The 27,115-nt window shown below is 46.5% G+C and overlaps 1 protein-coding gene across 1 annotated transcript in view; it reads left to right on the plus strand.

Moving 5' to 3' along the window:
* CIR1 (corepressor interacting with RBPJ, CIR1) overlaps positions 1-27,115 on the plus strand; it is a 224,195-nt gene that overhangs the window by 38,764 nt on the left and 158,316 nt on the right. The window contains exons 4-5 of the mRNA XM_063933433.1: positions 7,603-7,613; positions 23,391-23,449. Of these exons, the coding sequence (XP_063789503.1) occupies positions 7,603-7,613; positions 23,391-23,449 (70 nt within the window). The remainder of the gene's footprint in view (positions 1-7,602; positions 7,614-23,390; positions 23,450-27,115) is intronic.

Raw genomic sequence — 27,115 nt, forward strand, 5'->3', positions numbered from 1 at the left:
TTTACATCCTAAGCAGGACCCACACCGGTGGAAACCTTTAGTATTTATTCTCCCTTCTTTTTTTAAAATTGGTAGATCACTTCTAACAAGGTTGTTTTTCAGGTTCGGTGCTCTTTTGTAGATAAATGAGGGTTTATCTGGTAAAACTTCCATTAGTATTGGGTCTTTTTTCAAAATATTCCAGTGCTTTCTGACCACCCTTTCCATAGCTTTATGTTGGATATTATAGTTGGTTATAAATGCATATTCAAAATTATTTTGTTCACCCTTAAACTGCTCTTTCAAAAGTTCTCCTCTATCCATTTCCATGGTTTGTTCTTTTATTTTTCTTACATGTTCCACCTCATATCCACTATTTTGGAACCTTTTTTCCAGTTGTTCTGCTTGTTGTTTAAATGTGAATTTGTAATATCTTTTATTTATTTTAATAGAATTTTTAATATATGTATTTGCAACATATTTTTAGTTTTTTATAACTGCACTTTATGGGCTATTTATATACCTATGCATTTCTACTATAAATGAATGCACAGCCGTCAATTGTATTTCTTATCCTTGTGGTGAGATTATACATTAAAACTAAATTTCTTAATTATTAGGTTCACTACGGATTTTGAAATACACTATGTACATTGGATGGATTTGAACTATGGACTCTAATTTTGGACTTTTAATTGTAACAATTTGTTTTAAAAAAACTGGAAGGAGATCAGAGGGAGAGAAACCACTCCAGGACCGTATTCCTCCTTGTTTTGAATTTCTTGAACTTTTTTTGAGTATTATGTTGTTAAAAAACAGATTACATCAAACAGTACAGGGCCTTGTCACGCCCTATTCTGACGTGGAACTACATAAACACCGCCCTGCCACGCCCCGTTTGCCAACTAGAAGCAAGGCTACGTCCTTTTCCATCAATGCGACGTAGCATTAAGGGCGGAAGTGACGTTCCGTCTGAAGAACGGGATTCAAAGAAGGAAGTGACGTCCCGTCTGAAAAACGAGCCTTGAAAGCGGAAGTGACGTCCTGTCCATAGCAACGGACTAGGAACGTCGCTTAGTAACCGGATCAAGCCTCATTCAGTAAAGATCTAATATATCAGATCCCGGGACAGTAGAGAAATGTTTATTATATGTCCTAAAGACTAAACGAAATGTGGGGAACTTCGCCTTATAGAGAGCCTATTTGGAAACCTCTGGTTAGGAGTGATTATGGGATACATAACAGGAAGTGGTAACCATGACAACAAGAGTAAACTTATGGAGGTGGCCATGTTTTACACAGGTTTTCACAGTTATTTCCAAATTGCTCCCAATCAATAATGTGATTGGTGCATTTGGAAATAAAAACATTTTTGGTTTTCTAAGTGAGCACATTAGCCTTGAGAAAGGGCCCAGAGAGGCCTGAAACGCGTCGGCGCATCCAGAGGTGTCTCTTTGATGGTTGTGGAAAGGAGTATTGCCGGAGAGTCCAGGACACCGTTTCCCGGGAGGTTGCCTGGTATTAAGAACACGCCTGTTTGGGGATAAATTATCCTCAGACCATCCGGTAATTCTTTACTTTTGCACATACAGCCTGGAGAACACCCTAAATGTTTTATGTGCTCTGTTTTATGGAATAATTTTATTTGGAGTTTGATTTTTCAAAAAGAGTTTTCTCTATCGTCCTAGTGGATGCTGGGGTTCCTGAAAGGACCATGGGGAATAGCGGCTCCGCAGGAGACAGGGCACAAAAAGTAAAGCTTTAGGATCAGGTGGTGTGCACTGGCTCCTCCCCCTATGACCCTCCTCCAAGCCAGTTAGATTTTTGTGCCCGGCCGAGAAGGGTGCAATCTAGGTGGCTCTCCTAAAGAGCTGCTTAGGAAAGTTTAGCTTAGGTTTTTTATTTTACAGTGAGTCCTGCTGGCAACAGGATCACTGCAACGAGGGACTTAGGGGAGAAGAAGTGAACTCACCTGCGTGCAGGATGGATTGGCTTCTTGGCTACTGGACATCAGCTCCAGAGGGACGATCACAGGTACAGCCTGGATGGTCACCGGAGCCTTGCCGCCGGCCCCCTTGCAGATGCTGAAGTAAGAAGAGGTCCAGAATCGGCGGCAGAAGACTCCTCAGTCTTCTAAAGGTAGCGCACAGCACTGCAGCTGTGCGCCATTTTCCTCTCAGCACACTTCACACGGCAGTCACTGAGGGTGCAGGGCGCTGGGAGGGGGGCGCCCTGGGAGGCAAATGAATACCTATTTTGGCTAAAAATACCTCACATATAGCCTCCGGAGGCTATATGGAGATATTTAACCCCTGCCAGAATCCGTTAAGAGCGGGAGACGAGGCCGCCGAAAAAGGGGCGGGGCCTATCTCCTCAGCACACAGCGCCATTTTCCCTCACAGAAAGGCTGGAGGGAAGGCTCCCAGGCTCTCCCCTGCACTGCACTACAGAAACAGGGTTAAAACAGAGAGGGGGGGCACTAATTTGGCGATATGCTTATATATATATTAAGATGCTATAAGGGAAAACACTTATATAAGGTTGTCCCTATATAATTATAGCGTTTTTGGTGTGTGCTGGCAAACTCTCCCTCTGTCTCTCCAAAGGGCTAGTGGGTCCTGTCCTCTATCAGAGCATTCCCTGTGTGTGTGCTGTGTGTCGGTACGTGTGTGTCGACAGGTAGGAGGACGATGTTGGTGAGGAGGCGGAGCAATTGCCTGTAATGGTGATGTCACTCTCTAGGGAGTCGACACCGGAATGGATGGCTTATTTAGGAAATTACGTGATAATGTCAACACGCTGCAAGGTCGGTTGACGACATGAGACGGCCGACAAACAATTAGTACGGTCCAGACGTCTCAAAAACACCGTCAAGGGTTTTAAAACGCCCGTTTACTTTAGTCGGTCGACACAGACACAGACAGGGACACTGAATCCAGTGTCGACGGTGAATAAACAAACGTATTCCTTATTAGGGCCACACGTTAAAGGCAATGAAGGAGGTGTTACGTATTTCTGATACTACAAGTACCACAAAAGAGGGTATTATGTGGGATGTGAAAAAACTACCATAGTTTTTCCTGAATCAGATAAATTAAATAAAGTGTGTGATGATGCGTGGGTTCCCCCCGATAGAAAATTATGGGCGGTATACCCTTTCCCGCCAGAAGTTAGGGCGCGTTGGGAAACACCCTTTAAGGTGGATAAGGCGCTCACACGCTTATCAAAACAAGTGGCGGTACCGTCTATAGATAGGGCCGTCCTCAAGGACCAGCTGACAAGGCTGGAAAATATAATAAAAAGTATATACACACATACTGGTGTTATACTGCGGCCAGCGATCGCCTCAGCCTGGATGTGCAGAGCTAGGGTGGCTTGGTCGGATTCCCTGACTAAAAATATTGATACCCTTGACAGGGACAGTATTTTATTGACTATAGAGCATTTCTATATATGCGAGATGCACAGAGGGATATTTGCACTCTGGCATCATGAATAAACGCGATGTCCATAACTGCCAGAAGATGTTATGGACACGACAGTGGTCAGGTGATGCAGATTCCAAACGGCACAGTATGGCCGTATACAGGAAGAGGACTTGTTTGGGGTCGGTCCATCGGACCTGGTGGTCACGGCAACTGCTGGAAAATCCACCGTTTTTTACCCTAAGTCACATCTCTGCAGAAAAAGACACCGTCTTTTCAGCCTCAGTCCTCTCGTCCCTATAAGATCATATCTGCCCAGGGATAGAGGAAAGGGAAGAAGACTGCAGCAGGCAGCCCATTCCCAGGAACAGAAGCGTTCCACCGCGTCTGACAAGTTCTCAGCATGGCGCTGAGACCGTACAGGACCCCTGGATCCTACAAGTAGTATCCCGGGGGTACAGATGGGAATGTCGAGACGTTTCCCCTTCGCAGGCTCCTGAAGTCTGCTTTACCAAGTCTCCCTCCGACAAGGAGGTAGTATGGGAAAAAATTCACAAGCTGTATTCCCAGCAGGTGATAATTAAATTACCCCTCCTACTACAGAAAAGGGGTATTATTCCACACTATATTGTGGTACTGAAGCCAGAAGGCTAGGTGAGACTTATTCTAAAAATTTGTTTTTGAACACTTACAAAGGTTCAAATTAAGATGAAGTCACTCAGAGCAGTGATAACGAACCAGGAATAAGGGGACTATATAGTGTCCCGGGACATCAGGGATGCTTACCTCTAGGTCCCAAATTTGCCCTTCTCACTAAGGGTACCTCAGGTTCGTGGTGCAGAACTGTCACTATCAGTTTCAGACGCTGCCGTTTGGATTGTCCACGGCACCCTGGGGTCTTTACCAAGGTAATGGCCGAATTGATGATTCTTCTTCGAAGAAAAGGCGTCTTAATTATCCCTTACTTGGACGATCTCCTGATAGGGGCATAGTCCAGGGAACAGTTGGAGGTCGGAGTAGCACTATCTCGGATACTGCTACAATCAGCACGGGTGGATTCTAAATATTCCAAAATCGCAGCTGATCCCGACGACACGTCTGCTGTGCCTAGGGATGATTCTGGACACAGTCCAGAAAAAGGTGTTTCTCCCGGAAGAGAAAGCCAGGGAGTTATCCGAGCAAGTCAGGAACCTCCTAAAAACAGTGCATCATTGCACAAGGGTCCTGGTAAAAATGGTGGCTTCCTACGAAGCAATTCCATTCGGCAGATTTCACGTAAGAACTTTTCAGTGGGATCTGCTGGACAAATGGTCCGGATCGCATCTTCAGATGCATCAGCGGATAACCCAATATCCAAGGACAAGGGTGTCTCTCCTGTGGTGGTTATAGAGTGCTCATCTTCTAGAGGGCAGCAGATTCGGCATTCAGGATTGGATGCTGGTAACCACGGAGCCCAGCCTGAGAGGCTGGGGAGCAGTCACACAAGGAAAAAATTTCCAGGGAGTGTGATCAAGTATGGAGACTTTTCTCCACATAAATATACTGGAGCTAAGGGTAAATTTATAATGCTCTAAGCTTAGCAAGACCTCTGCTTCAAGGTCAGCCGGTATTGATCCAGTGGGAAAAACATCACGGCAGTCGCCCACGTAAACAGACAGGGCGACACAAGAAGCAGGAGGGCAATGGCAGAAACTGCAAGGACTTTTCGCTGGGCGGAAAATCATGTGATAACACTGTCAGCAGTTTTTCATCCCGGGAATGGAAACTGGGAAGCAGACTTCCTCAGCACGACCTCCACCCGGGAGAGTGGAAACTTCATTGAGAAGTTTTTTCCACATGATTGTAAACCGTTGGGAAATACCAAAGGTGGACATGATGGCGTCCCGTCTGAACAAAAAACGGGACAGGTATTGCGCCAGGTCAAGAGACCCTCAGGCAATAGATGTGGACGTTCTGGTAACACCGTGGGTGTACCAGTCGGTGTATGTGTTCCCTCCTCTGCTTCTCATACCTAAGGTGCTGAGAATTATAAGACGTAGAGGAGTAAGAACTATACTCATGGCTCCGGATTGGCCAAGAAGGACTTGGTACCCGGAACTTCAAGAGATGCTTACAGAGGTCTTATGGCCTCTGCCGCTAAGAAGGGACTTGCTTCAGCAAGTACCATGTCTGTTCCAAGACTTACCGCAGCTGCGTTTGTCGGCATGGCGATGGAAAGCCGGATCCTAAGGGAAAAAAGGCATTCCGGAAGAGGTCATTCCTACCCTGGTCAAAGCCAGAAAGGAGGTGACCGCACAACATTATCACCACGTGTGGCGAAAATATGTTGCGTGGTGTGAGGCCAGGAAGGCCCCACAAAGAAATTTCAACTCGGTCGTTTCCTGCATTTCCTGCAAACAGGAGTGTCTATGGGCCTCAAATTGGGGTCCATTAAGGTTCAAATTCGGCCCTGTAAATTTTCTTCCAGAAAGAATTGGCTTCAGTTCCTGAAGTCCAGAAGTTTGTCAAGGGAGTATTGCATATACAAACCCCTTTTTTGTGCCTCCAGTGGCACTGTGGGATCTCAACGTAGTTCTGGGATTCCTCAAATCACATTGGTTTAAAACCAGTCAAATATGTGGATTTGAAGCATCTCACATAAAAAGTGACCATGCTCTTGGCCCTGGCCTGGACCAGGCGAGTGTCAAATTGGTGTTTTTTTCTCAAAAAAGCCCATATCTGTTTGTCCATTCGGACAGGGCAGAGCTGCGGACTCGTCCCCAGTTCTCTCCCTAAGGTGGTGTCAGTGTTTCACCTGAACCAGCTTATTGTGGTGCCTTGCACCTACTAGGGACTTGGAGGACTCCAAGTTGCTAGGAGTTGTCAGGGCCCTGAAAATATGTTCCAGGACAGCTGGAGTCAGAAAATCTGACTCGCTGTTTATACTGTATGCACCCAACAAGTTGGGTGCGCCTGCTTCTAAGCAGGCGATTGCTCGTTGGATTTGTAACACAATTCAACTTGCACATTCTGAGGCAGGCCTGCCACAGTCTAAATCGGTTAAGGCCCATTCCACAAGGAAGGTGGGCTCATCTTGGGCGGCTGCCCGAGAGGTCTCGGCATTACAACTCTGCCGAGCAGCTACGTGGTCAGGGGAGAACACGTTTGTAAAATTCTACAAATTTGATATCCTGGCAAAAGAGGACCTGGAGTTCTCTCATTCGGTGCTGCAGAGTCATCCGCACTCTCCCGCCCGTTTGGGAGCTTTGGTATAATCCCCATGGTCCTTTCAGGAACCCCAGCATCCACTAGGACGATAGAGAAAATAAGAATTTACTTACCGATAATTCTATTTCTCGGAGTCCGTAGTGGATGCTGGGCGCCCATCCCAAGTGCGGATTATCTGCAATACTTGTACATAGTTACAAAAATCGGGTTATTATTGTTGTGAGCCATCTTTTCAGAGGCTCCGCTGTTATCATACTGTTAACTGGGTTTAGATCACAAGTTGTACGGTGTGATTGGTGTGGCTGGTATGAGTCTTACCCGGGATTCATAATTCCTCCCTTATTGTGTACGCTCGTCCGGGCACAGTACCTAACTGGCTTGGAGGAGGGTCATAGGGGGAGGAGCCAGTGCACACCACCTGATCCTAAAGCTTTACTTTTTGTGCCCTGTCTCCTGCGGAGCCGCTATTCCCCATGGTCCTTTCAGGAACCCCAGCATCCACTACGGACTCCGAGAAATAGAATTATCGGTAAGTAAATTCTTATTTTATATATATTTTATATGAAGGAATAAAAAATTGTGTTACACTAGATGCTTTTCAATCCTTCTATCCACATATGATACCGCTGATTGAAGTCCCACTGCGAAAGCTGGTCCATATAAGAGGAACATAAAGAAACCTATCCGTGCCTGAAATCAAGTATTTATAAGGGACGTATCAAACTTTTGATATTTTGATTATATAGAGTGTTATCCATTGTCATTTGGCGCCCCCTACAGTGTATTATCAAAGTTTTTTTCTGTCCTAGTGGACCCGTCTATACCCCATGGTACTAATGTGGACCCCAGCATCCTCTACGGACTATGAGTAAAGGATTTACCGTTAAGTAATTAAAATCCTATTTTCTATGTAATTGTTCTCTGCGGTTCTACTTTGTAATGTTGTTTTTTTTTTTTTTTTTTCTCCAATTCGTGACTCGTCAAATCAAAGAAACCAAGGAGGTAAGTATGCTGCCAAATGCAAACTGTGCATATTGCCCTGGTGTGCTTTGTTTTGTGTTATGGGCTTACATTGTATAGTTATTATAGTAGTGATGACCAAATCACAGAATATAATGAAGTTCAGTAAAAAGTACTTTTTATTCTGTAAAGGAGTACTACCGCTTTAGTTTACATCACCTTGTCTAAAGAAAAAATGACGGCAATCTGACTTCAGTATATTTATGAACTTGTAAAAATGCGCAGTGGTGCTCCTATGTGAATGCTACCACTGCGGGATGTATTGCATGAACACTAAATGTATCCCGTATAGTACTTGTATAGCACTTGTAATCTGTCCTAGTGTAAGAGACAGGTGGAGTCCTCTGCTGCCAGTTGCTCCCTTGAAAGATACATTTGTTTGCTAAATGGAATATCCCCCAATTGATGATGACTTGCATTTTTCTTTAACGTCCTAGTGGATGCTGGGGACTCCGTAAGGACCATGGGGAATAGACGGGCTCCGCAGGAGACATGGGCACTTTAAGAAAGAATTTAGATTCTGGTGTGCTCTGGCTCCTCCCTCCATGTCCCTCCTCCAGACCTCAGTTTGAATCTGTGCCCGGACGAGCTGGGTGCTGTTTAGTGAGCTCTCCTGAGCTTGCTATAAGAAAGTATTTTGTTAGGTTTTTTTATTTTCAGGGAGCTCTGCTGGCAACAGACTCCCTGCATCGTGGGACTGAGGGGAGAGAAGCAGCCCTACTCTCTGAAGATAGGTCCTGCTTCTTAGGCTACTGGACACCATTAGCTCCAGAGGGATCGTACACAGGATCTCACCCTCGTCGTCCGATCCCGGAGCCGCGCCGCCGTCCCCTTCGCAGAGCCGGAAGACAGAAGCCGGGTGAAAGAAGCAAGAAGACTTCGAAATCGGCGGCAGAAGACTCCAGTCTTCACTGAGGTAGCGCACAGCACTGCAGCTGTGCGCCATTGCTCCCACACTACACCCACATACTCCGGTCACTGTAAGGGTGCAGGGCGCAGGGGGGGGGCGCCCTGGGCAGCAATTAGAGACCTCTTTGGCAAAAGTTTGCATATATACAGTTGGGCACTGTATATATGTATGAGCCCCGCCAAAAATTGTACATGAAAGCGGGACAGAAGCCCGCCGTCGAGGGGACGGGGCTTCTTCCTCAGCACTCACCAGCGCCATGTTTTTTCTCCACAGCACCGCTGAGAGGAAGCTCCCCAACCTCTCCCCTGCAGTTACATAGAAGAGGGTAAAAACAGAGGGGGGGCACATAATTAGGCGCAAAAATCAATATAAACAGCAGCTACTGGGTTAACATTAAGTTACTGTGTTATTCCTGGGTTAATAGCGCTGGGGTGTGTGCTGGCATACTCTCTCTCTGTCTCTCCAAAGGGCCTTATGGGGGAATTGTCTTCAGATAAGCATTCCCTGAGTGTGTGGTGTCGGTACGTGTGTGTCGACATGTCTGAGGTAAAAGGCTCCCCTAAGGAGGAGATGGAGCAAATATGTGTGAGAGAGGGTGTCTCCGTCGACAACGCCGACACCTGTTTGGATATGTGTAATTAAGTGCTAAGGTGAATTTATTGCACAAAAGATTAGAGAACAGACAGGGAATCTACCCATGTCTGTCCCTATGTCGCAGAGACCTTCAGAGTCTCTCAATGATCACTATCCAAAATAATAGACACTGATATCGACACGGAGTCTGACTCCAGTGTCGACTACGATAATGCAAAGTTACAGCCAAAAGGAAGAAAAGTATTCAATATATGATTATTGTAATAAAAGATGATTTGCATATCACTGATGACTCATCTGTCCCTGACACAAGGGTACACATGTTTAAGGGGAAGAAAGCTGAGGTAAATTTCCCTCCTCTCATGATGAAAAAGAGCAAGAGCGGGAATCTCCAGACAAGAGACTGCAGTTTCCCACAAAGAATTCTCAGGGAGTATCCTTTCCCCACTAGGGCCAGGATAAGATAGGAATCTTCCCCTAGGGTGTCACGTTTGCCCAAAAGGTAGCCCTGACGTAACAGCTATTCTCAGGGATCCTGCAGATAGCGTGCACATTCTGGTACACTACTCAGACCGGCGATTGTGTCGGCATGGGTTTATAGCGCTGTGGCAGCGTGGACAGGTACCTTATCAGCAGAGATTGAGACCCTAGTATGTATATATATATATATATGTGTATATATATATATATATATATATATATATGTGTATATATATATATATATATATATATATATATATATCTCTGACGTCCTAAGTGGATGCTGGGGACTCCGTCAGGACCATGGGGAATAGCGGCTCCGCAGGAGACAGGGCACAAAATTAAAAGTTTGACCACTAGGTGGTGTGCACTGGCTCCTCCCCCTATGACCCTCCTCCAAGCCTCAGTTAGATTTTTGTGCCCGGCCGAGAAAGGTGCAATCTAGGTGGCTCTCCTAAAGAGTTGCTTAGAATAAAAGTTTGTTAGGTTTTTTTATTTTCAGTGAGTCCTGCTGGCAACAGGCTCACTGCAACGCGGGACTAAGGGGAGAAGAAGCGAACTCACCTGCGTGCAGGATGGATTGGGCTTCTTAGGCTACTGGACACTAGCTCCAGAGGGACGATCACAGGTACAGCCTGGATGGGTCACCGGAGCCGCGCCGCCGTCCCCCTTACAGATGCTGAAGTGAGAAGAGGTCCAGAAATCGGCGGCTGAAGACTTTCCAGTCTTCTTAAGGTAGCGCACAGCACTGCAGCTGTGCGCCATTGCTCTCAGCACACTTCACACCGCGGTCACTGAGGGTGCAGGGCGCTGGGGGGGGGGGGGCGCCCTGGGCAGCAATGAGATTACCTATACTGGCTAAAAATACATCACATATAGCCCCTGGGCTATATGGATGTATTTAACCCCTGCCAGGATTTCAGAAAAACCCGGGAGAAGAGCCCGCCGAAAAGGGGGCGGGGCCTATCTCCTCAGCACACAGCGCCATTTTTCCCACACAGCTCCACTGGTAGGAAGGCTCCCAAGCTCTCCCCTGCACTGCACTACAGAAACAGGGTAAAATCAGAGAGGGGGGGCACTTATTTGGCGATATTCATAATATTTAAGCTGCTATAAGGGGAACACACTTATTTAAGGTTGTCCCTATATATTTATAGCGCTTGGGTGTGTGCTGGCAAACTCTCCCTCTGTCTCCCCAAAGGGCTAGTGGGGTCCTGTCTTCTATCAGAGCATTCCCTGTGTGTCTGCTGTGTGTCAGTACGTGTGTGTCGACATGTATGAGGACGATGTTGGTGTGGAGGCGGAGCAATTGCCTGTAGTGGTGATGTCACCCCCTAGGGAGTCGACACCGGAATGGATGGCTTTGTTTATGGAATTACGTGATAATGTCAGCACGCTGCAGAAGTCGGTTGACGACATGAGACGGCCGGCAAACCAATTAGTACCTGTCCAGGCGTCTCAGACACCGTCAGGGGCTTTAAAACGCCCATTACCTCAGTCGGTCGATACGGACACCGACACGGACACTGACTCCAGTGTCGACGGTGAAGAAATAAACGTATTTTCCAGTAGGGCCACTCGTTACATGATCACGGCAATGAAGGAGGCTTTACATATTTCTGATACTGCAAGTACCACAAAAAGGGGTATTATGTGGGGTGTGAAAAAACTACCTGTAGTTTTTCCTGAATCCGATGAATTGAATGAAGTGTGTGATGAAGCGTGGGTTAACCCCGATAAAAAACTGCTAATTTCAAAGAAGTTATTGGCATTATACCCTTTCCCGCCAGAGGTTAGGGCGCGCTGGGAAACACCCCCTAGGGTAGATAAGGCGCTCACACGCTTATCAAAACAAGTGGCGTTACCGTCCCCAGAAACGGCCGCCCTCAAAGACCCAGCTGATAGGAGGCTGGAAAATACCCTAAAAAGTATATACACACATACTGGTGTTATACTGCGACCAGCTATCGCATCAGCATGGATGTGCAGTGCTGGGGTGGCTTGGTCGGAGTCACTGACTGAAAATATTGATACCCTGGATAGGGACAGTATTTTATTGACTATAGATGCATTCCTTTATATGCGAGATGCACAGAGGGATGTTTGCACTCTGGCATCAAGAGTAAGTGCGCTGTCCATCTCTGCCAGAAGAAGTTTATGGACGCGACAGTGGTCAGGTGATGCGGATTCCAAGCGGCATATGGAAGTATTGCCGTATAAAGGGGAGGAGTTATTTGGGGTCGGTCTATCGGACTTGGTGGCCACGGCAACAGCCGGAAAATCCACCTTTTTACCTCAGGTTACCTCCCAGCAGAAAAAGACACCGTCTTTTCAGCCGCAGCCTTTTCGTTCCCATAAGAACAAGCGGGCAAAAGGGCATTCATATCTGCCCCGAGGCAAAGGAAAGGGTAAGAGACTGCAGCAAGCAGCTCCCTTTCAGGAGCAGAAGCCCTCCCCCGCTTCTGCAAAGTCCTCAGCATGACGCTGGGGCCTTACAAGCGGACTCAGGTGCGGTGGGGGGTCGCCTCAAGAATTTGCGGTGGGGGGTCGCCTCAAGAATTTCAGCGCGCAGTGGGCTCACTCGCAAGTGGACCCCTGGATCCTGCAGGTAGTATCTCAGGGTTACAGGTTGGAATTCGAGACGTCTCCCCCTCGCCGGTTCCTGAAGTCTGCTTTACCAACGTCTCCCTCCGACAGGGAGACGGTATTGGAAGCCATTCACAAGCTGTATTCTCAGCAGGTGATAGTCAAGGTACCCCTTCTACAACAAGGAAAGGGGTATTATTCCACGCTGTTTGTGGTACCGAAACCGGACGGCTCGGTAAGACCTATTCTAAATCTGAAGGCTTTGAACATGTACATACAAAAGTTCAAGTTCAAGATGGAGTCACTCAGAGCAGTGATAGCGAATCTGGAAGAAGGGGACTTTATGGTGTCCTTGGACATCAAGGATGCTTACCTCCATGTCCCAATTTGCCCTTCACACCAAGGGTACCTCAGGTTCGTGGTACAAAACGGTCATTATCAGTTTCAGACGCTGCCGTTTGGATTGTCCACGGCACCCCGGGTCTTTACCAAGGTAATGGCCGAAATGATGATTCTTCTTCGAAGAAAAGGCGTATTAATTATCCCTTACTTGGACGATCTCCTGATAAGGGCAAGATCCAGAGAACAGTTAGAGGCCGGTGTAGCACTAACCCAAGTAGTGCTGCAACAGCACGGGTGGATTCTAAATTTTCCAAAATCCCAGCTAAGCCCGACGACACGTCTGCTGTTCCTAGGGATGATTCTGGACACTGTTCAGAAAAAGGTGTTTCTTCCGGAGGAGAAAGCCAGGGAGTTATCCGAACTTGTCAGGAACCTCCTAAAACCAGGAAAAGTGTCTGTGCATCATTGCACAAGAGTCCTGGGAAAAATGGTGGCTTCTTACGAAGCGATTCCATTCGGCAGATTCCACGCACAAATTTTTCAGTGGGATCTGCTGGACAAATGGTCCGGATCGCATCTGCAGATGCATCAGCGGATAACCTTGTCTCCGAGGACAAGGGTGTCTCTTCTGTGGTGGTTGCAGAGTGCTCATCTGTTAGAGGGCCGCAGATTCGGAATACAGGACTGGGTCCTGGTGACCACAGATGCCAGTCTGAGAGGCTGGGGAGCAGTCACACAGGGAAGAAACTTCCAGGGCGTGTGGTCAAGCCTGGAGACGTCTCTTCACATAAATATACTGGAGCTAAGAGCGATCTACAATGCTCTAAGCCTGGCAAAACCTCTGCTTCAGGGTCAGCCGGTGTTAATCTAGTCGGACAACATTACGGCAGTCGCCCACGTAAACAGACAGGGCGGCACAAGAAGCAGGGGGGCAATGGCAGAAGCTGCGAGGATTCTTCGCTGGGCGGAAAATCATGTGATAGCACTGTCAGCAGTGTTCATTCCGGGAGTGGACAACTGGGAAGCAGACTTCCTCAGCAGACACGACCTTCACCCGGGAGAGTGGGGACTTCATCCAGAAGTCTTCCACATGCTTACGATCCGTTGGGAAAAACCAATGGTGGACATGATGGCGTCACGCCTCAACAAAAAACTGGACAGGTATTGCGCCAGGTCAAGAGATCCTCAGGCAATAGCTGTGGACGCCCTGGTAACACCATGGGTGTTCCGGTCAGTGTATGTGTTCCCTCCTCTGCCTCTCATACCCAAGGTACTGAGAATTATACGGCAAAGGGGAGTAAGAACGATACTCGTGGCTCCGGATTGGCCAAGAAGGACTTGGTACCCGGAACTTCAGGAGATGCTCACGGAAGATCCGTGGCCCCTACCTCTAAGAAGGGACCTGCTTCAGCAGGGTCCTTGTCTATTCCAAGACTTACCGCGGCTGCGTTTGACGGCATGGCGGTTGAACACCGGATCCTGAAGGAAAAAGGCATTCCGGAAGAAGTCATTCCTACCCTGATTAAAGCCAGGAAGGAAGTGACCGCACAGCATTATCACCGCATTTGGAGAAAATATGTTGCGTGGTGTGAGGCCAGGAGGGCCCCGACGGAGGAATTTCAACTCGGTCGATTCCTACATTTCCTGCAAACAGGATTGTCTATGGGCCTCAAATTGGGGTCCATTAAGGTTCAAATATCGGCCCTGTCGATTTTCTTCCAGAAAGAATTGGCTTCAGTTCCTGAAGTCCAAACTTTTGTCAAAGGAGTACTACATATACAGCCCCCGGTTGTGCCTCCAGTGGCACCGTGGGATCTCAATGTAGTTTTGGAATTCCTCAAATCCCATTGGTTTGAGCCACTTAAATCGGTGGATTTGAAATATCTTACATGGAAAGTGACCATGCTACTGGCCCTGGCTTCGGCCAGGAGAGTGTCAGAGTTGGCGGCTTTATCGTACAAAAGCCCATATCTGATTTTCCATTCGGACAGGGCAGAACTGCGGACGCGTCCTCAGTTTCTCCCTAAGGTGGTATCAGCGGTTCACCTGAACCAACCTATTGTGGTGCCTGCGGCTTCTAGCGGCTTGGAGGACTCCAAGTTGTTGGACGTTGTCAGAGCCTTAAAAATATATATTTCAAGGACGGCTGGAGTCAGAAAGTCTGACTCGCTGTTTATACTGTATGCACCCAACAAGCTGGGTGCTCCTGCGTCTAAGCAGACGATTGCTCGTTGGATTTGTAGCACAATTCAACTTGCGCATTCTGTGGCAGGCCTGCCACAGCCAAAATCTGTAAATGCCCACTCCACAAGGAAGGTGGGCTCATCTTGGGCGGCTGCCCGGGGGGTCTCGGCATTACAACTCTGCTGAGCAGCTACGTGGTCAGGGGAGAACACGTTTGTAAAATTCTACAAATTTGATACCCTGGCTAAGGAGGACCTGGAGTTCTCTCATTCGGTGCTGCAGAGTCATCCGCACTCTCCCGCCCGTTTGGGAGCTTTGGTATAATCCCCATGGTCCTGACGGAGTCCCCAGCATCCACTTAGGACATCAGAGAAAATAAGAATTTACTTACCGATAATTCTATTTCTCGTAGTCCGTAGTGGATGCTGGGCGCCCATCCCAAGTGCGGATTGTCTGCAATACTTGTACATAGTTATTGTTACAAAAATCGGGTTATTATTGTTGGAAGCCATCGTTTCAGAGGCTCCTCTGTTATCATGCTGTTAACTGGGTTCAGATCACAAGTTGTACAGGGTGATTGGTGTGGCTGGTATGAGTCTTACCCGGGATTCAAAATCCTTCCTTATTGTGTACGCTCGTCCGGGCACAGTATCCTAACTGAGGCTTGGAGGAGGGTCATAGGGGGAGGAGCCAGTGCACACCACCTAGTGGTCAAACTTTTAATTTTGCGCCCTGTCTCCTGCGGAGCCGCTATTCCCCATGGTCCTGACGGAGTCCCCAGCATCCACTACGGACTACGAGAAATAGAATTATCGGTAAGTAAATTCTTATATATATATATATATATATATATATATATATATATATATATATATATATATATATATATATATATATATATATCTATATCTATATCATGCCCAAAGAGACATGAGTCTACTGGGTCCTAGAGTCAAAGCTATGTCGATTTCTGCTTGACGTGTCCTGTAGAATATGCAATGGACAGATGATGCCGACTAAAGAGGCATATGGAAGGCTGAGGATTGTGTGGAGAAGGGTTCTCGGACCTGGTCTCCACAGCTATAGCTGGTAATTCTGATATTTTGCCTTATATTCCTGCACAGCCTAGGAAAGCACGACATTATCAAATGCCGCCTTTCGAACAAAGAAACAAGAAAGTCCGAGGTGCGTCCTTTCTTGCCAGAGGCGGGGGCAGAGGAAAGAAGCTGCATAACACAGCTAGTTCCCAGGAACAGAAGTCCTCCCCGGCCTCTACAAAATCCACCGCATGTCGCTGGGGCTCCACAGGCGGAGCTAGGCTCGGTGGGGGCACGCCTACGTAAGTTCAGCCACAAGTGGGTTCACTCCGTATTAGATCCCTGGGCAATAGATATTGTGTCTCAGGGATACAAGCTGGACTTTGAGGAGATGCCCCCTCACCGACGGCCCTGCCGGCTTCCCTCCACGAGAGGGAAACAGTGTTAACTGCAATTCGCAAATTGTATCTTCAACAGGTGGTGGTCAAGGTTCCCCTCCTTCAAGGAGGGAGTTATTATTCGACCATGTTGTAGTCCCGAAACCAGACGGTTCGGTCAGACCCATATTGAATTTAAAATCCCTGAACATATACCTGAAACGGTTCAAGTTCAAGATGGAATCGCTAAGAGCGGTCATTGCAAGCCTGAAAGGGGGAGATTTTATGGTGACTCTGGACATAAAGGATGCATACCTTCATGTCCCCATTTATCCACCTCATCAGGCGTACCTCAGAATTGCGGTACGGGATTGTCATTACCAATTTCAGACGTTGCCGTTTGGTCTCTCCACGGCCCCCGAGAATATTCACCAAGGTAATGGCGGAAATAATGGTGCTCCTGCGGAAGCAAGGTGTCACTATTATTACGTAATTGGACGATCTCATAAAAGCGAGATCAAGAGAGCAGTTGCTGAACAGCGTATCACTTTCTCTGGAAGTGTAACGGCAACACGGCTGGATTCTATATATTAGAAAGTCGCAGTTGGTTCCTACAGCTCATCTGCCTCTCCTAGGCATGATCCTAGACACAGACCAGGAAAGGGTTTATCTCCCGATAGAGAGAGCTCAGGAGCTCATGACACTGGTCAGGAATCTATTAAAACCAAAACAGGTGTCAGTGCATCACTGCACTCGAGTCCTGGGAAGGATGGTGGCATCATACAAGGCCATTCCCTTCGGCAGGTTCCATGCGAGGACCTTCCAATGGGACTTACTGGACAAGTGGTCCGGATCACATCCACAGATGCATCGGTTAATAACCCTATCCCCCAGGGCCAGGGTGTCTCTCCTGTGGTGGCTGCAGAGTGCTCACCTTCTCGAAGGTCGCAGATTCGGCATTCAGGACTGGGTCCTGGTGACCACGGATGCAAACCTCCGAGGGTGGGGGGCAGTCACACAGGGAAGAAATTTCCAGGGGCTGTGGTCAAGTCAGGAGACTTGCCTTCACATCAACATCCTGGAACTAAGGGCCATATACAAAGCCCTACGTCAAGCGGAGTCCCTGCTTCGCGACCAACCGGTTCTGATTTAGTCAGACAACATCACCGCAGTGGCTCATGTAAACCGCCAAAATATGTGGCTTGGTGTGAGGCCAGGAATGCCCCTACGGAGGAATTCCAGCTGGGCCGTTTCCTTCACTTCCTACAGTCGGGAGTGACTTTGGGCCTTAAATTGGGTTCCATTAAGGTTCAGATTTCGGCCTTATCCATTTTCTTTCAAAAAGAACTGGCTTCTCTGCCTGAAGTTCAGATGTTTGTAAAGGGAGTGCTGCATATTCAGCCCCCTTTTGTGCCTCCAGTGGCACCTTGGGATCTTAACGTGGTGTTGAGTTTCCTGAAATCACACTGGTTTGAACCACTCAAAACGGTGGAAGTAAAATATCTCACGTGGACGGAGGTCATGCTATTAGCCTTGGCTTCGGCTAGGCGTGTGTCAGAATTGGCGACTTTGTCACATAAATGCCCTTATCTGGTTTTCCATGCGGATAGAGCAGAATTGCGGTCCCTCTCACAATTTCTGCCGCAAGTGGTTTCATCCTTTCATATAAACCAACCTATTGTGGTGCCTGTGGCTACTACTGACTTGGAGGATTCCGAGTCACTGGATGTGGTCGGGGCTTTGAAGGTTTAGGTAGCCAGAACGGCTAAGGTCAGGAAAACAGAATCTTTGTTTATCCTGTATGCTTCCAACAAGCTTGGGGCGCCTGCTTCAAAGCAAACTATTGCTCGCTGGATCTGTAACACGATTCAGCAGGCTCATTCTGCGGCTGGGTTGCCGCTGCCTAAATCCGTTAAGGCCCATTCCACAAGGAAGGTGGGCTCTTCTTGGGCAGCTGCCCGAGGGGTCTCGGCATTACAGCCGAGCGGCTACTTGGTCAGGTTCAAACACCTTTGTAAAGTTCTACATGTTTGATACCCTGGCTGAGGAGGACCTTGTGTTTGCTCATTCGGTGCTGCAGAGTCATCCGCACTCTCCCGCCCGTTTGGGAGCTTTGGTATAATCCCCATGGTCCTTACGGAGTCCCCAGCATCCACTAGGACGTTAGAGAAAATAAGATTTTACTTACCGATAAATCTATTTCTCGTAGTCCGTAGTGGATGCTGGGCGCCCGCCCCAAGTGCGGACTTCTTCTGCAATGATTGTGTATAGTTATTGCTTAAATAAGGGTTGTGTTATAGTTGCATCAGAGTTTATCTGATGCTCTGTGATTGTTCATACTGTTAACTGGGTAAAGTTATACGGTGTGATTGGTGTGGCTGGTATGAGTCTTACCCTGGATTCCCAAAATCCTTTCCTTGTACTGTCTGCTCTTCCGGGCACAGTTTCTCTAACTGAGGTCTGGAGGAGGGACATGGAGGGAGGAGCCAGAGCACACCAGAATCTAAATTCTTTCTTAAAGTGCCCATGTCTCCTGCGGAGCCCGTCTATTCCCCATGGTCCTTACGGAGGCCCCAGCATCCACTACGGACTACGAGAAATAGATTTACCGGTAAGTAAAAACTTATTTTTTTGCTTACATTTTAAAAATTAGATCACTGGTTTATTCTTCTAACCAACCTACTTGTTTACTGAAAATGTTTTCGCATAATCTTCCTTATTCACGCAAGTTAACTGGGCAGGCAGCCACAATACTGATTGGATACTTTTGGTTACTTTACGTTAAGACAATGGAAGTTGCTCATTGCAAAAGTTAATCGTCAGTGCTGTAAAGAAACAGCTGTCGAAATGTAAGAGGGTAGTTCAATAAGTAAGGTAACAAGACCTCTCACGTGTGTAATGTACTTTATTTCATTCTAATTTCCCGTTAGGCCAGAGCAGGTAGTCCTCTACTTCCCCTCACGGCCACTAGACCGCACCTCATATCAGTCATCCTGTCCCAAGTGTTTTTTTCTTTTGTTTTTGTTTTTTCAATCATCGTAACATTAGATCATCACCATTGGCACATGGAAAACCATCATGACCATCACAACTTTGATTTCCCCAGTGGCTGCTCATCTGAGCAGCTGCCAGGTGCATGATGTAGGGGGTGGTTTCATTTACATCTCCCGGACAGCTGCTCCTCTCTGCAGCCGCCGGATGGAAGGTCCTGCCATGTTGATTGGCAGCACGCAGACACTGGGAAGGGTGCAGGAGAGGCAGAGGTCCCTGTGAGTGACAGTTGCTAGAAGTCTATCTTCCGCCAACCGGAGTTTAACGTACATGTACAAGTTGAATACATTTACATAAAGAGAGATTTTAATACCTTATTTATTGAACCACCCTCGTACTTTTCCTCATCCCTAGGTTAGCAGAATAGCAGTTGCAATGTTTACAAATGTTCCTGATTTAAATATTATATCTATCTATCTATCTATCTATCTATCAATCTATCTATATATATCCCAAAAGAAAGGCGGCACTCAGAGACTTTGTAAATCACACCAGGTTCTTTAGTGAAAACACTGCAAAGTTACAACATCAACGTTTCGGGGTGTGTAGCCCCTTCATCAGGATAACCCCACACTGCAAATAAACTTACAACATCAACGTTTCGGGGCGTGTAGCCCCTTCATCAGGATAACCCCACACTGCAAATAAACGAACATTTATAGGTGCACTCACCCCTCATTGCTGTCCCCCACTGGCTGCCGCCGTCACCGTGTCCCAGGCCCAGCGTCCGTCCCCACGAGCAGAGCAATTCCGCCGGAAGTGACGTAGCGGGTCCCGGTCACGTTGCCGCGGCAACCTAAGAAACCATAACATACCATACATATGAGAGCTCCGATCTGTCACAGCCCGTATCTGCTTCACTATAACTACGCCCGATAGCATGACTGTTCTCTCTTATATACATAAAGTGCTGAATGCAAATGGTGATTATTGGTAAACAATTAACCGTGCTGGCCGGGGAACCCCGTCGCCCGCAGTGTCAAATCCTTATAAGTGACATCCTCCTTTGTATATAGATACTGTGTTAACAGTACCCGTGTTCAAAATGGTATGCAAAATCGTGTAAAAAATGTACATGCTTATCTCTCGTGTCCACATATACACTGCAATAAAAAACTACCTAAAGTGCATACAGTTAGTTAAAAAAGTTAATAAAACATTCATTATAAAAAACATCATGTCATGCAACCACATCTAGCGCAGACTCCAATGGAGCCCTAAACAGGTCTTGATCGAGATCGTGCTCTCTGTTAATAATCCAACATCACACCTTTTAAAGTGCATAATTAAGTGTACATATAGAAAAACATCTACAATAATTTATACAACAGAACACATGTAAACTCCACACCATTGTAAGCAGCAACTCTTTCATGACCAACATATCACCCTATACATTGCTTTTTCAACTTCTTGGCTTAACCCACATCTCACTCGCCGGGTTAAAGGCCTACCTCACTTAAAACAATACTCTGACCTCATGTACACAGATTCCTATCTTCTTGAGTCAGTTGATCAAAGGAAATTACTCAACCCTAATGACTCATTTAACCCTTTTGGTCTAATGGTGTCCAATCTGAAAATCCACCGGGATTCCAACTGGAGCAGTTTTAATGCTCTGTTGCCCCCCCTGATGGATTCTGGTACCTGGTCAATAATCCGGTACTTCAAGGTCGCCATACCATGTTTTAATTTTGCAAAGTGACGTGCCACCGGCTGGTCACTATTCCCAGAGACCAAAGCTGCCCTGATCGCTTGTCTGTGTTGGGCCATTCTTATTTTAAACAAACATTCTGTTCTGCCCACATAGTACAGGCCACAGGGGCACATAATTACATATACCACAAATTTGGAATTGCAAGACAGCGGCCAATTAATGGTATATTTTTTTGCAGAATGTGGATGTGTTATACTCACCCCTGCAGACATGTAACTGCAAGTGGTGCACCCAATACATCTATAGCAGCCATTTGGTCTACTTAAAAAATGTGAAGGAGCTGGTTTCTTAAATTTACTCATCCGTTTTCACTACGAGATCTTTAATATTACGGCCCCTCCTGTAGCTGGACATGATTTGTGTGTTCTTTAATGTTTTAAGTTCAGGGTCCGTAGTGATAATAGGCCACAGGGCTTTGGCTCTTTTGTTGGTGTAGCGGCTGTTAATATTATATGTATTCACCCACGGTAATTTATCCTGTTTCTTGCCCGTCACAGTTTTAGTCAGCAGGTCAACTCTATTCGGGGCACATGCTTTAGCCCTTGCTTGTTTCAATAAAGGTATAGGATACCCCCTCTCCACAAACTTAGCCTCCATGCTGTCTAATTGTTTTTCACGGTTTGTGGCATTATTTGTAATTCTGCAGACCCGCAAGAATTGGGAGTAAGGCAAACCCTGTATGGTAGGGGCCGGATGAAAACTGTTATACTTCAATAGCATATTTCTATCAGTGGGTTTAGAATATAGATCTGTATCAATCTTCCCTTCACTGATTCGGATAGAAATATCCAAGAAATCAATGTGGGTGTGACTACATAGCATCGTGAGCTTAATCGTGCTTTCTGAGCTGTTATGTTTAGCTATGACGTTCACTAGAGACTGCTCATCTCCTGTCCAGAAGATGAGCAAATCATCTATATAACGGTAATATAGAAAAATTTGCTCAGCCACAGTGGGATCTTCATAGAACAACCCCTTCTCTGTTTCCCACATGAAAGTGTTTGCAAAGGCCGGAGCCACTGCTGACCCCATCGCACACCCCATTGTCTGCCTGAAGAACTTGTCTTCAAACAAAAAGTAGTTGTGCGTTAAGGTAAACTCCAGTAATTCAATAAACAAGTCCACATCAGGACCTGTATATGCCGTGTTCCCTGTGATTAGCCTTCTAACCGCCTGGAGGCCCCCTGCGTGCGGAATGCATGTGTACAAACTAGATACATCAATTGTAGCCATCAACATGTTTGGTGGTACCGAATCAAACTGTAGAAATTTTTTTAACAATACATTGGAGTTTTTCAAATGTGTAGACGTCTGCTGAATGCATGGTTGTAAGTAGGAATCTAAAAAGATGGCCAGTGGTTCGCACAGCGATCCCCGGGCCGACACAATCGGCCTCCCAGGCGGTCTCTGTGCGTGCTTGTGTATTTTCGGGAGCGTGTAGAACACTGGTACTACAGGGTGTGTGTTTAATAATTTCTGAGTAATAGTTTTGGACAACAATCCCTGTTCACACGCTCTCTTCAAAATACCCGATAATTCCTCCACATAAGACACTGTAGGGTCCCTCTCTAAAGGGCAATATGTATCCGTATCACTCAATAAACGATGACATTCAATGACATAATCACTAGTATTGAGGATAACAATGGAACCCCCTTTATCAGCCCCCCTTATGATAATGTCCTGCCTCTTACTCAAAGCCTTAAGGGCCAAGTTTTCTTCTCTGGTCAGATTATCATATACAGGGGGACTGGGGCCACCCCCCGCAGCCTCTAGCAACCTGCTAAATGTTTTCACAAATGCATTGTTTGACACAGGGTCAAATTTGGATGAAGGGCCTAATTTCAACACTCTAGCTGGGACATCATTCAACATCGGTTGACCAGAGTCTTTGGAAAAATGTTCTTTAAGTTTTAAAGTGCGGTGCAGTTTGAATGAATCAAGTTTCCATTGGAACCTATTTGGTCTATTAGTAGGGACAAACGTTAGACCTTTTTCCAAAACGCTTACCTCAGTGGGTGACAGCAAGCTTGAGGATAAATTGAAGATCAAGTCTTTTTGGCCCTGGGCGGGCGTCCTCTTCGCTTGCCTTCTTGTTTGTCCACCGCGTCTGGTAGATCTAATTCTCGGACTGTTGGAATTGCCCGAGTCCTTGCCCCTAAAGGGGTCACATCCCTAGGTCCTTGTCTTCTTGGTCTGGCTTGATCATCCGAATCACTCGCTGATGTTGTGCCGCTGCGCATTATCGGTCTTCTTCGTCGAAACCTCGGTACATTCTGTGCAGGTCCACTGTTCCCCATGTTGCCCAACCAGGAATAAACGCGATGTTGGGCATAGTCCTGTGGGACCTTAAGTAATTTCTCACGTTTAAATTTGAGCAATTATATATATATATATATATATATATAATGTTGTGCTGCTATTTTAGGGGCACAGTGTTCACTGTTGAAGTAACCTATTTTTTCTTACATATTTTTGTAGCAAGAGGGGGAGACGACTGAATACAAATTTGAGTGGCAGAAGATGGCTCCTCGAGAAAAGTAAGAAATGGCATTATAATTATGAGTCCTCGTGGCATGTCATGCAAGTTGATGTCCTTTCTAAATATTTTTTAGTAATATGGGGAGATTCAGTTCCCTGCAGGGTGATGCTCACATCCACTAAGTGCAGTTTATCATGGAAATGTTAATGTCCAGAATGTAACCGACTTCAAATGGGTTCCAAGGTATGGACAGGCCGTGTCTAGATACAGTCAATAGGTTGAGACCATGTGGTCGAAATGCATTATGTCAGCGTGGTCAAAAGGTAGACTGTGCTTAAGGTTGATGTGCCAATGGTCTGCACAAGTGTTTTTTCACATTCTTCAACTTTTGCTTGATTTACCATCCACGTGGACTACGAATGGGAATGGTAAACCCGAGGTGTTACAAGCGAAGTGAGCCCGCTAGGGTATATGTTTGCAATAATTGTGGACACACGCGATGAAACACAGAAAATGACACCAAAAAAACTTTAAAGACGATTTGTACCTGTCTACCTTTTCTACGGTGTACCTTTTCCATGTCGCCCTTTTGACCCTACCGACCTAATGCATGTCGACCTAATGACTGAGTATTGAAGATCTTCTATACCACACCCCTTCAAATTCACTTTTTGAAAGGGTCACTGCATATATGGAAAATTATTTATAAGCAGAAGTTCTAGTTGGATAACATGGACTATTTGGACAATTGAAAAGATATGGGTCAAATGTAATCGGTACCTCTTTAGACAATTTTTTATTTTATTTGTGGTGGGGGGGGGGGGTTGATTTTTGCAGTGCAATTTAAAAATAATATATGGCATCAGCTTTCATAATTTTGGATCAAAGATGAAAAAAGGTCAAGTGGAACGAAGAACTGATCAGCTTGACGGGATTTTGACGCCATTCATCCTGAAGTTACTCTTTTTGTGTTCCATAAATATAGTAACGGGAAAGCGTGCTCCAACGAGTGAGGCTCCCAGTTTTAAAATAGATAAGAGATCAGGATGCTTAGTACTTGAGCCAAAGAAAAAGCTGTTTTCAAAGTGAGAAAAATAGAGATTGCCGTAGGTGATTAGTACTGAAGACACCGTGTATGTATTTTATTTTTAATATATAAAATTAACGAAAACCAGAAAATTACAGTGACTTTGAGACCTGCAGGATTCATTTAAGTACTAGACGTGTACCCTAAGGGGGATATCCTTTTAGATCCGTTAAAACATCGGGTGCGAAAAACGTATGTTTGCGATTTTTCACCAGTATTTTTTTACAGGCCGTCCAGATTGATCGCCTGTAAAAAAAAAAAAGCCCTTTCTCCCGAAAACACACAGGTTCAGTGAAACCTGTGTGTTTTAGGTAGAAACAGTGCAAAGACGGGGCTCTTTCAAGGGATTTGGTTTAGCCTGCCTGAGGCAGGTGAAACAAAATCCCTGAGGACCTGGACAACCTGCAGTGTCCCATGCCCGCTGTAGTAGCAGCAGGATGGGACTGCAGGCATGGCGCCACGGCCCGGAAGTTGCCACCGATACGGTGACCCCCGGCGGGGAAGCCGTGGCAGTGCCGTGGCCGCATCCCTCCGTCCCTGGCAGTGGTCACATGGCGGGGAGCAGCTATGTGACTGGGGGGGAGCCGGAGGAGCAGCGCTGCATCGGGAGCTGTCAGCAGCCGGCACCACGTGCAGCATCGGGTAACCCCCGACAAGCCCCCGCTCGTACTGGCTTATCGGGGTAATAGGATAGCCCCCGGCGGGACAATTAGCCCCGGTAAATTATTAGGGCTAATTGGACATCCCCCCCTAAATAGGAACCTGGGGCCGCATAAATAAATAATGAATTTCTACATTTTAGCCTAGGGGCTGTTGTCTCACAGACTGTGCATTACTATATTGACACATTCAGTCTGAGAGGAAGATATTTCTATTCACAGTGTTTTATAGTAGACCATAATGTGGTATAGCTCCCAAAATGTTTAATTAGCAACATTATTGAAAGCTATGGTAGCATTACAGAGCCCAAAGGTATAGAATTCCCTTTATGTATTAAACACAGCTTTTTCATGTATCATTCTCTTCTATCCAGATTAAGTTACTGGCTTCATTTAAATTGAGTTTTGTATCTGGCAAAGCTCCAAAGACACCATCAAATAAAGGGAAGGTGTAGCTGCTTTTAAAGGGCCACCAATACAAGGTCTAACTGAGGGTTCGTATTAGTATATTATTTTTTGGTGCGGAAGAGGCAGGCCCTGAAGGATTTCCTCCATTGTCCATTGGGAGGAAAGGTATTTGGGATGGCTCTTTATTCAAGCAGCAGGTAAAGTGTAAAAAAAAAATTAAATAAAAGTAGGAGACTGTTTCAGAAGCCAGGGTAAGCCTACAGGTAGCAGATTAAGACTATAAGAATAATGAATTTGCTCTACATTTAGAGCGCCCTCTTGAAAAAGATGGTCTGTACTGTAAATTTATTGCCACTTTAAAACATCGGCCAGACTTGCCAGGATCTCGCCGATGCCTGCAAGTCACATGCTCTTACATTTGCCCCATAGTCATATATCGGGTTTCTTGATTTAATAATGAAATGGAAAGAAAATTAAAGAAATACAGCCAATGCTATACTTAATGGATGTATTGCAGATTAATACACCACTGATGTCATTGAGGAGAAATACCATAAGGATATTAGATACAGGACTTAAATAATAAAATAACAATGCTGTAAAGGTATTTCTCTATCGTCCTAGTGGATGCTGGGGTTCCTGAAAGGACCATGGGGAATAGCGGCTCCGCAGGAGACAGGGCACAAAAAGTAAAGCTTTCCGATCAGGTGGTGTGCACTGGCTCCTCCCCCTATGACCCTCCTCCAAGCCTCAGTTAGATTTTTGTGCCCGGCCGAGAAGGGTGCAATCTAGGTGGCTCTCCTAAAGAGCTGCTTAGAGAAAGTTTAGCTTAGGTTTTTTATTTTACAGTGAGTCCTGCTGGCAACAGGATCACTGCAACGAGGGACTTAGGGGAGAAGAAGTGAACTCACCTGCGTGCAGGATGGATTGGCTTCTTGGCTACTGGACATCAGCTCCAGAGGGACGATCACAGGTACAGCCTGGATGGTCACCGGAGCCTCGCCGCCGGCCCCCTTGCAGATGCTGAAACATGAAGAGGTCCAGAATCGGCGGCAGAAGACTCCTCAGTCTTCTAAAGGTAGCGCACAGCACTGCAGCTGTGCGCCATTTTCCTCTCCGCACACTTCACACGGCAGTCACTGAGGGTGCAGGGCGCTGGGAGGGGAGCGCCCTGGGAGGCAAATGAAAACCTATTTGGCTAAAAAATACCTCACATATAGCCTCCGGGGGCTATATGGAGATATTTAACCCCTGCCAGAATACACTAAAGAGCGGGAGACGAGCCCGCCGAAAAAGGGGTGGGGCCTATCTCCTCAGCACACAGCGCCATTTTCCTTACACAGCTCCGCTGGTCAGGACGGCTCCCAGGTCTCTCCCCTGCACTGCACTACAGAAACAGGGTAAAACAAGAGAGGGGGGGCAAAATAGTGGCAAAAATTATATTATAAAAGCAGCTATACAGGGAGCACTTATTATAAGGCTATCCCTGTCATATATAGCGCTTTTGGTGTGTGCTGGCAAACTCTCCCTCTGTCTCCCCAAAGGGCTAGTGGGGTCCTGTCTTCGTTAA

Source organism: Pseudophryne corroboree, chromosome 7, assembly GCF_028390025.1.
Source record: "Pseudophryne corroboree isolate aPseCor3 chromosome 7, aPseCor3.hap2, whole genome shotgun sequence".
In the NCBI taxonomy this organism is placed as follows: domain Eukaryota; kingdom Metazoa; phylum Chordata; class Amphibia; order Anura; family Myobatrachidae; genus Pseudophryne; species Pseudophryne corroboree.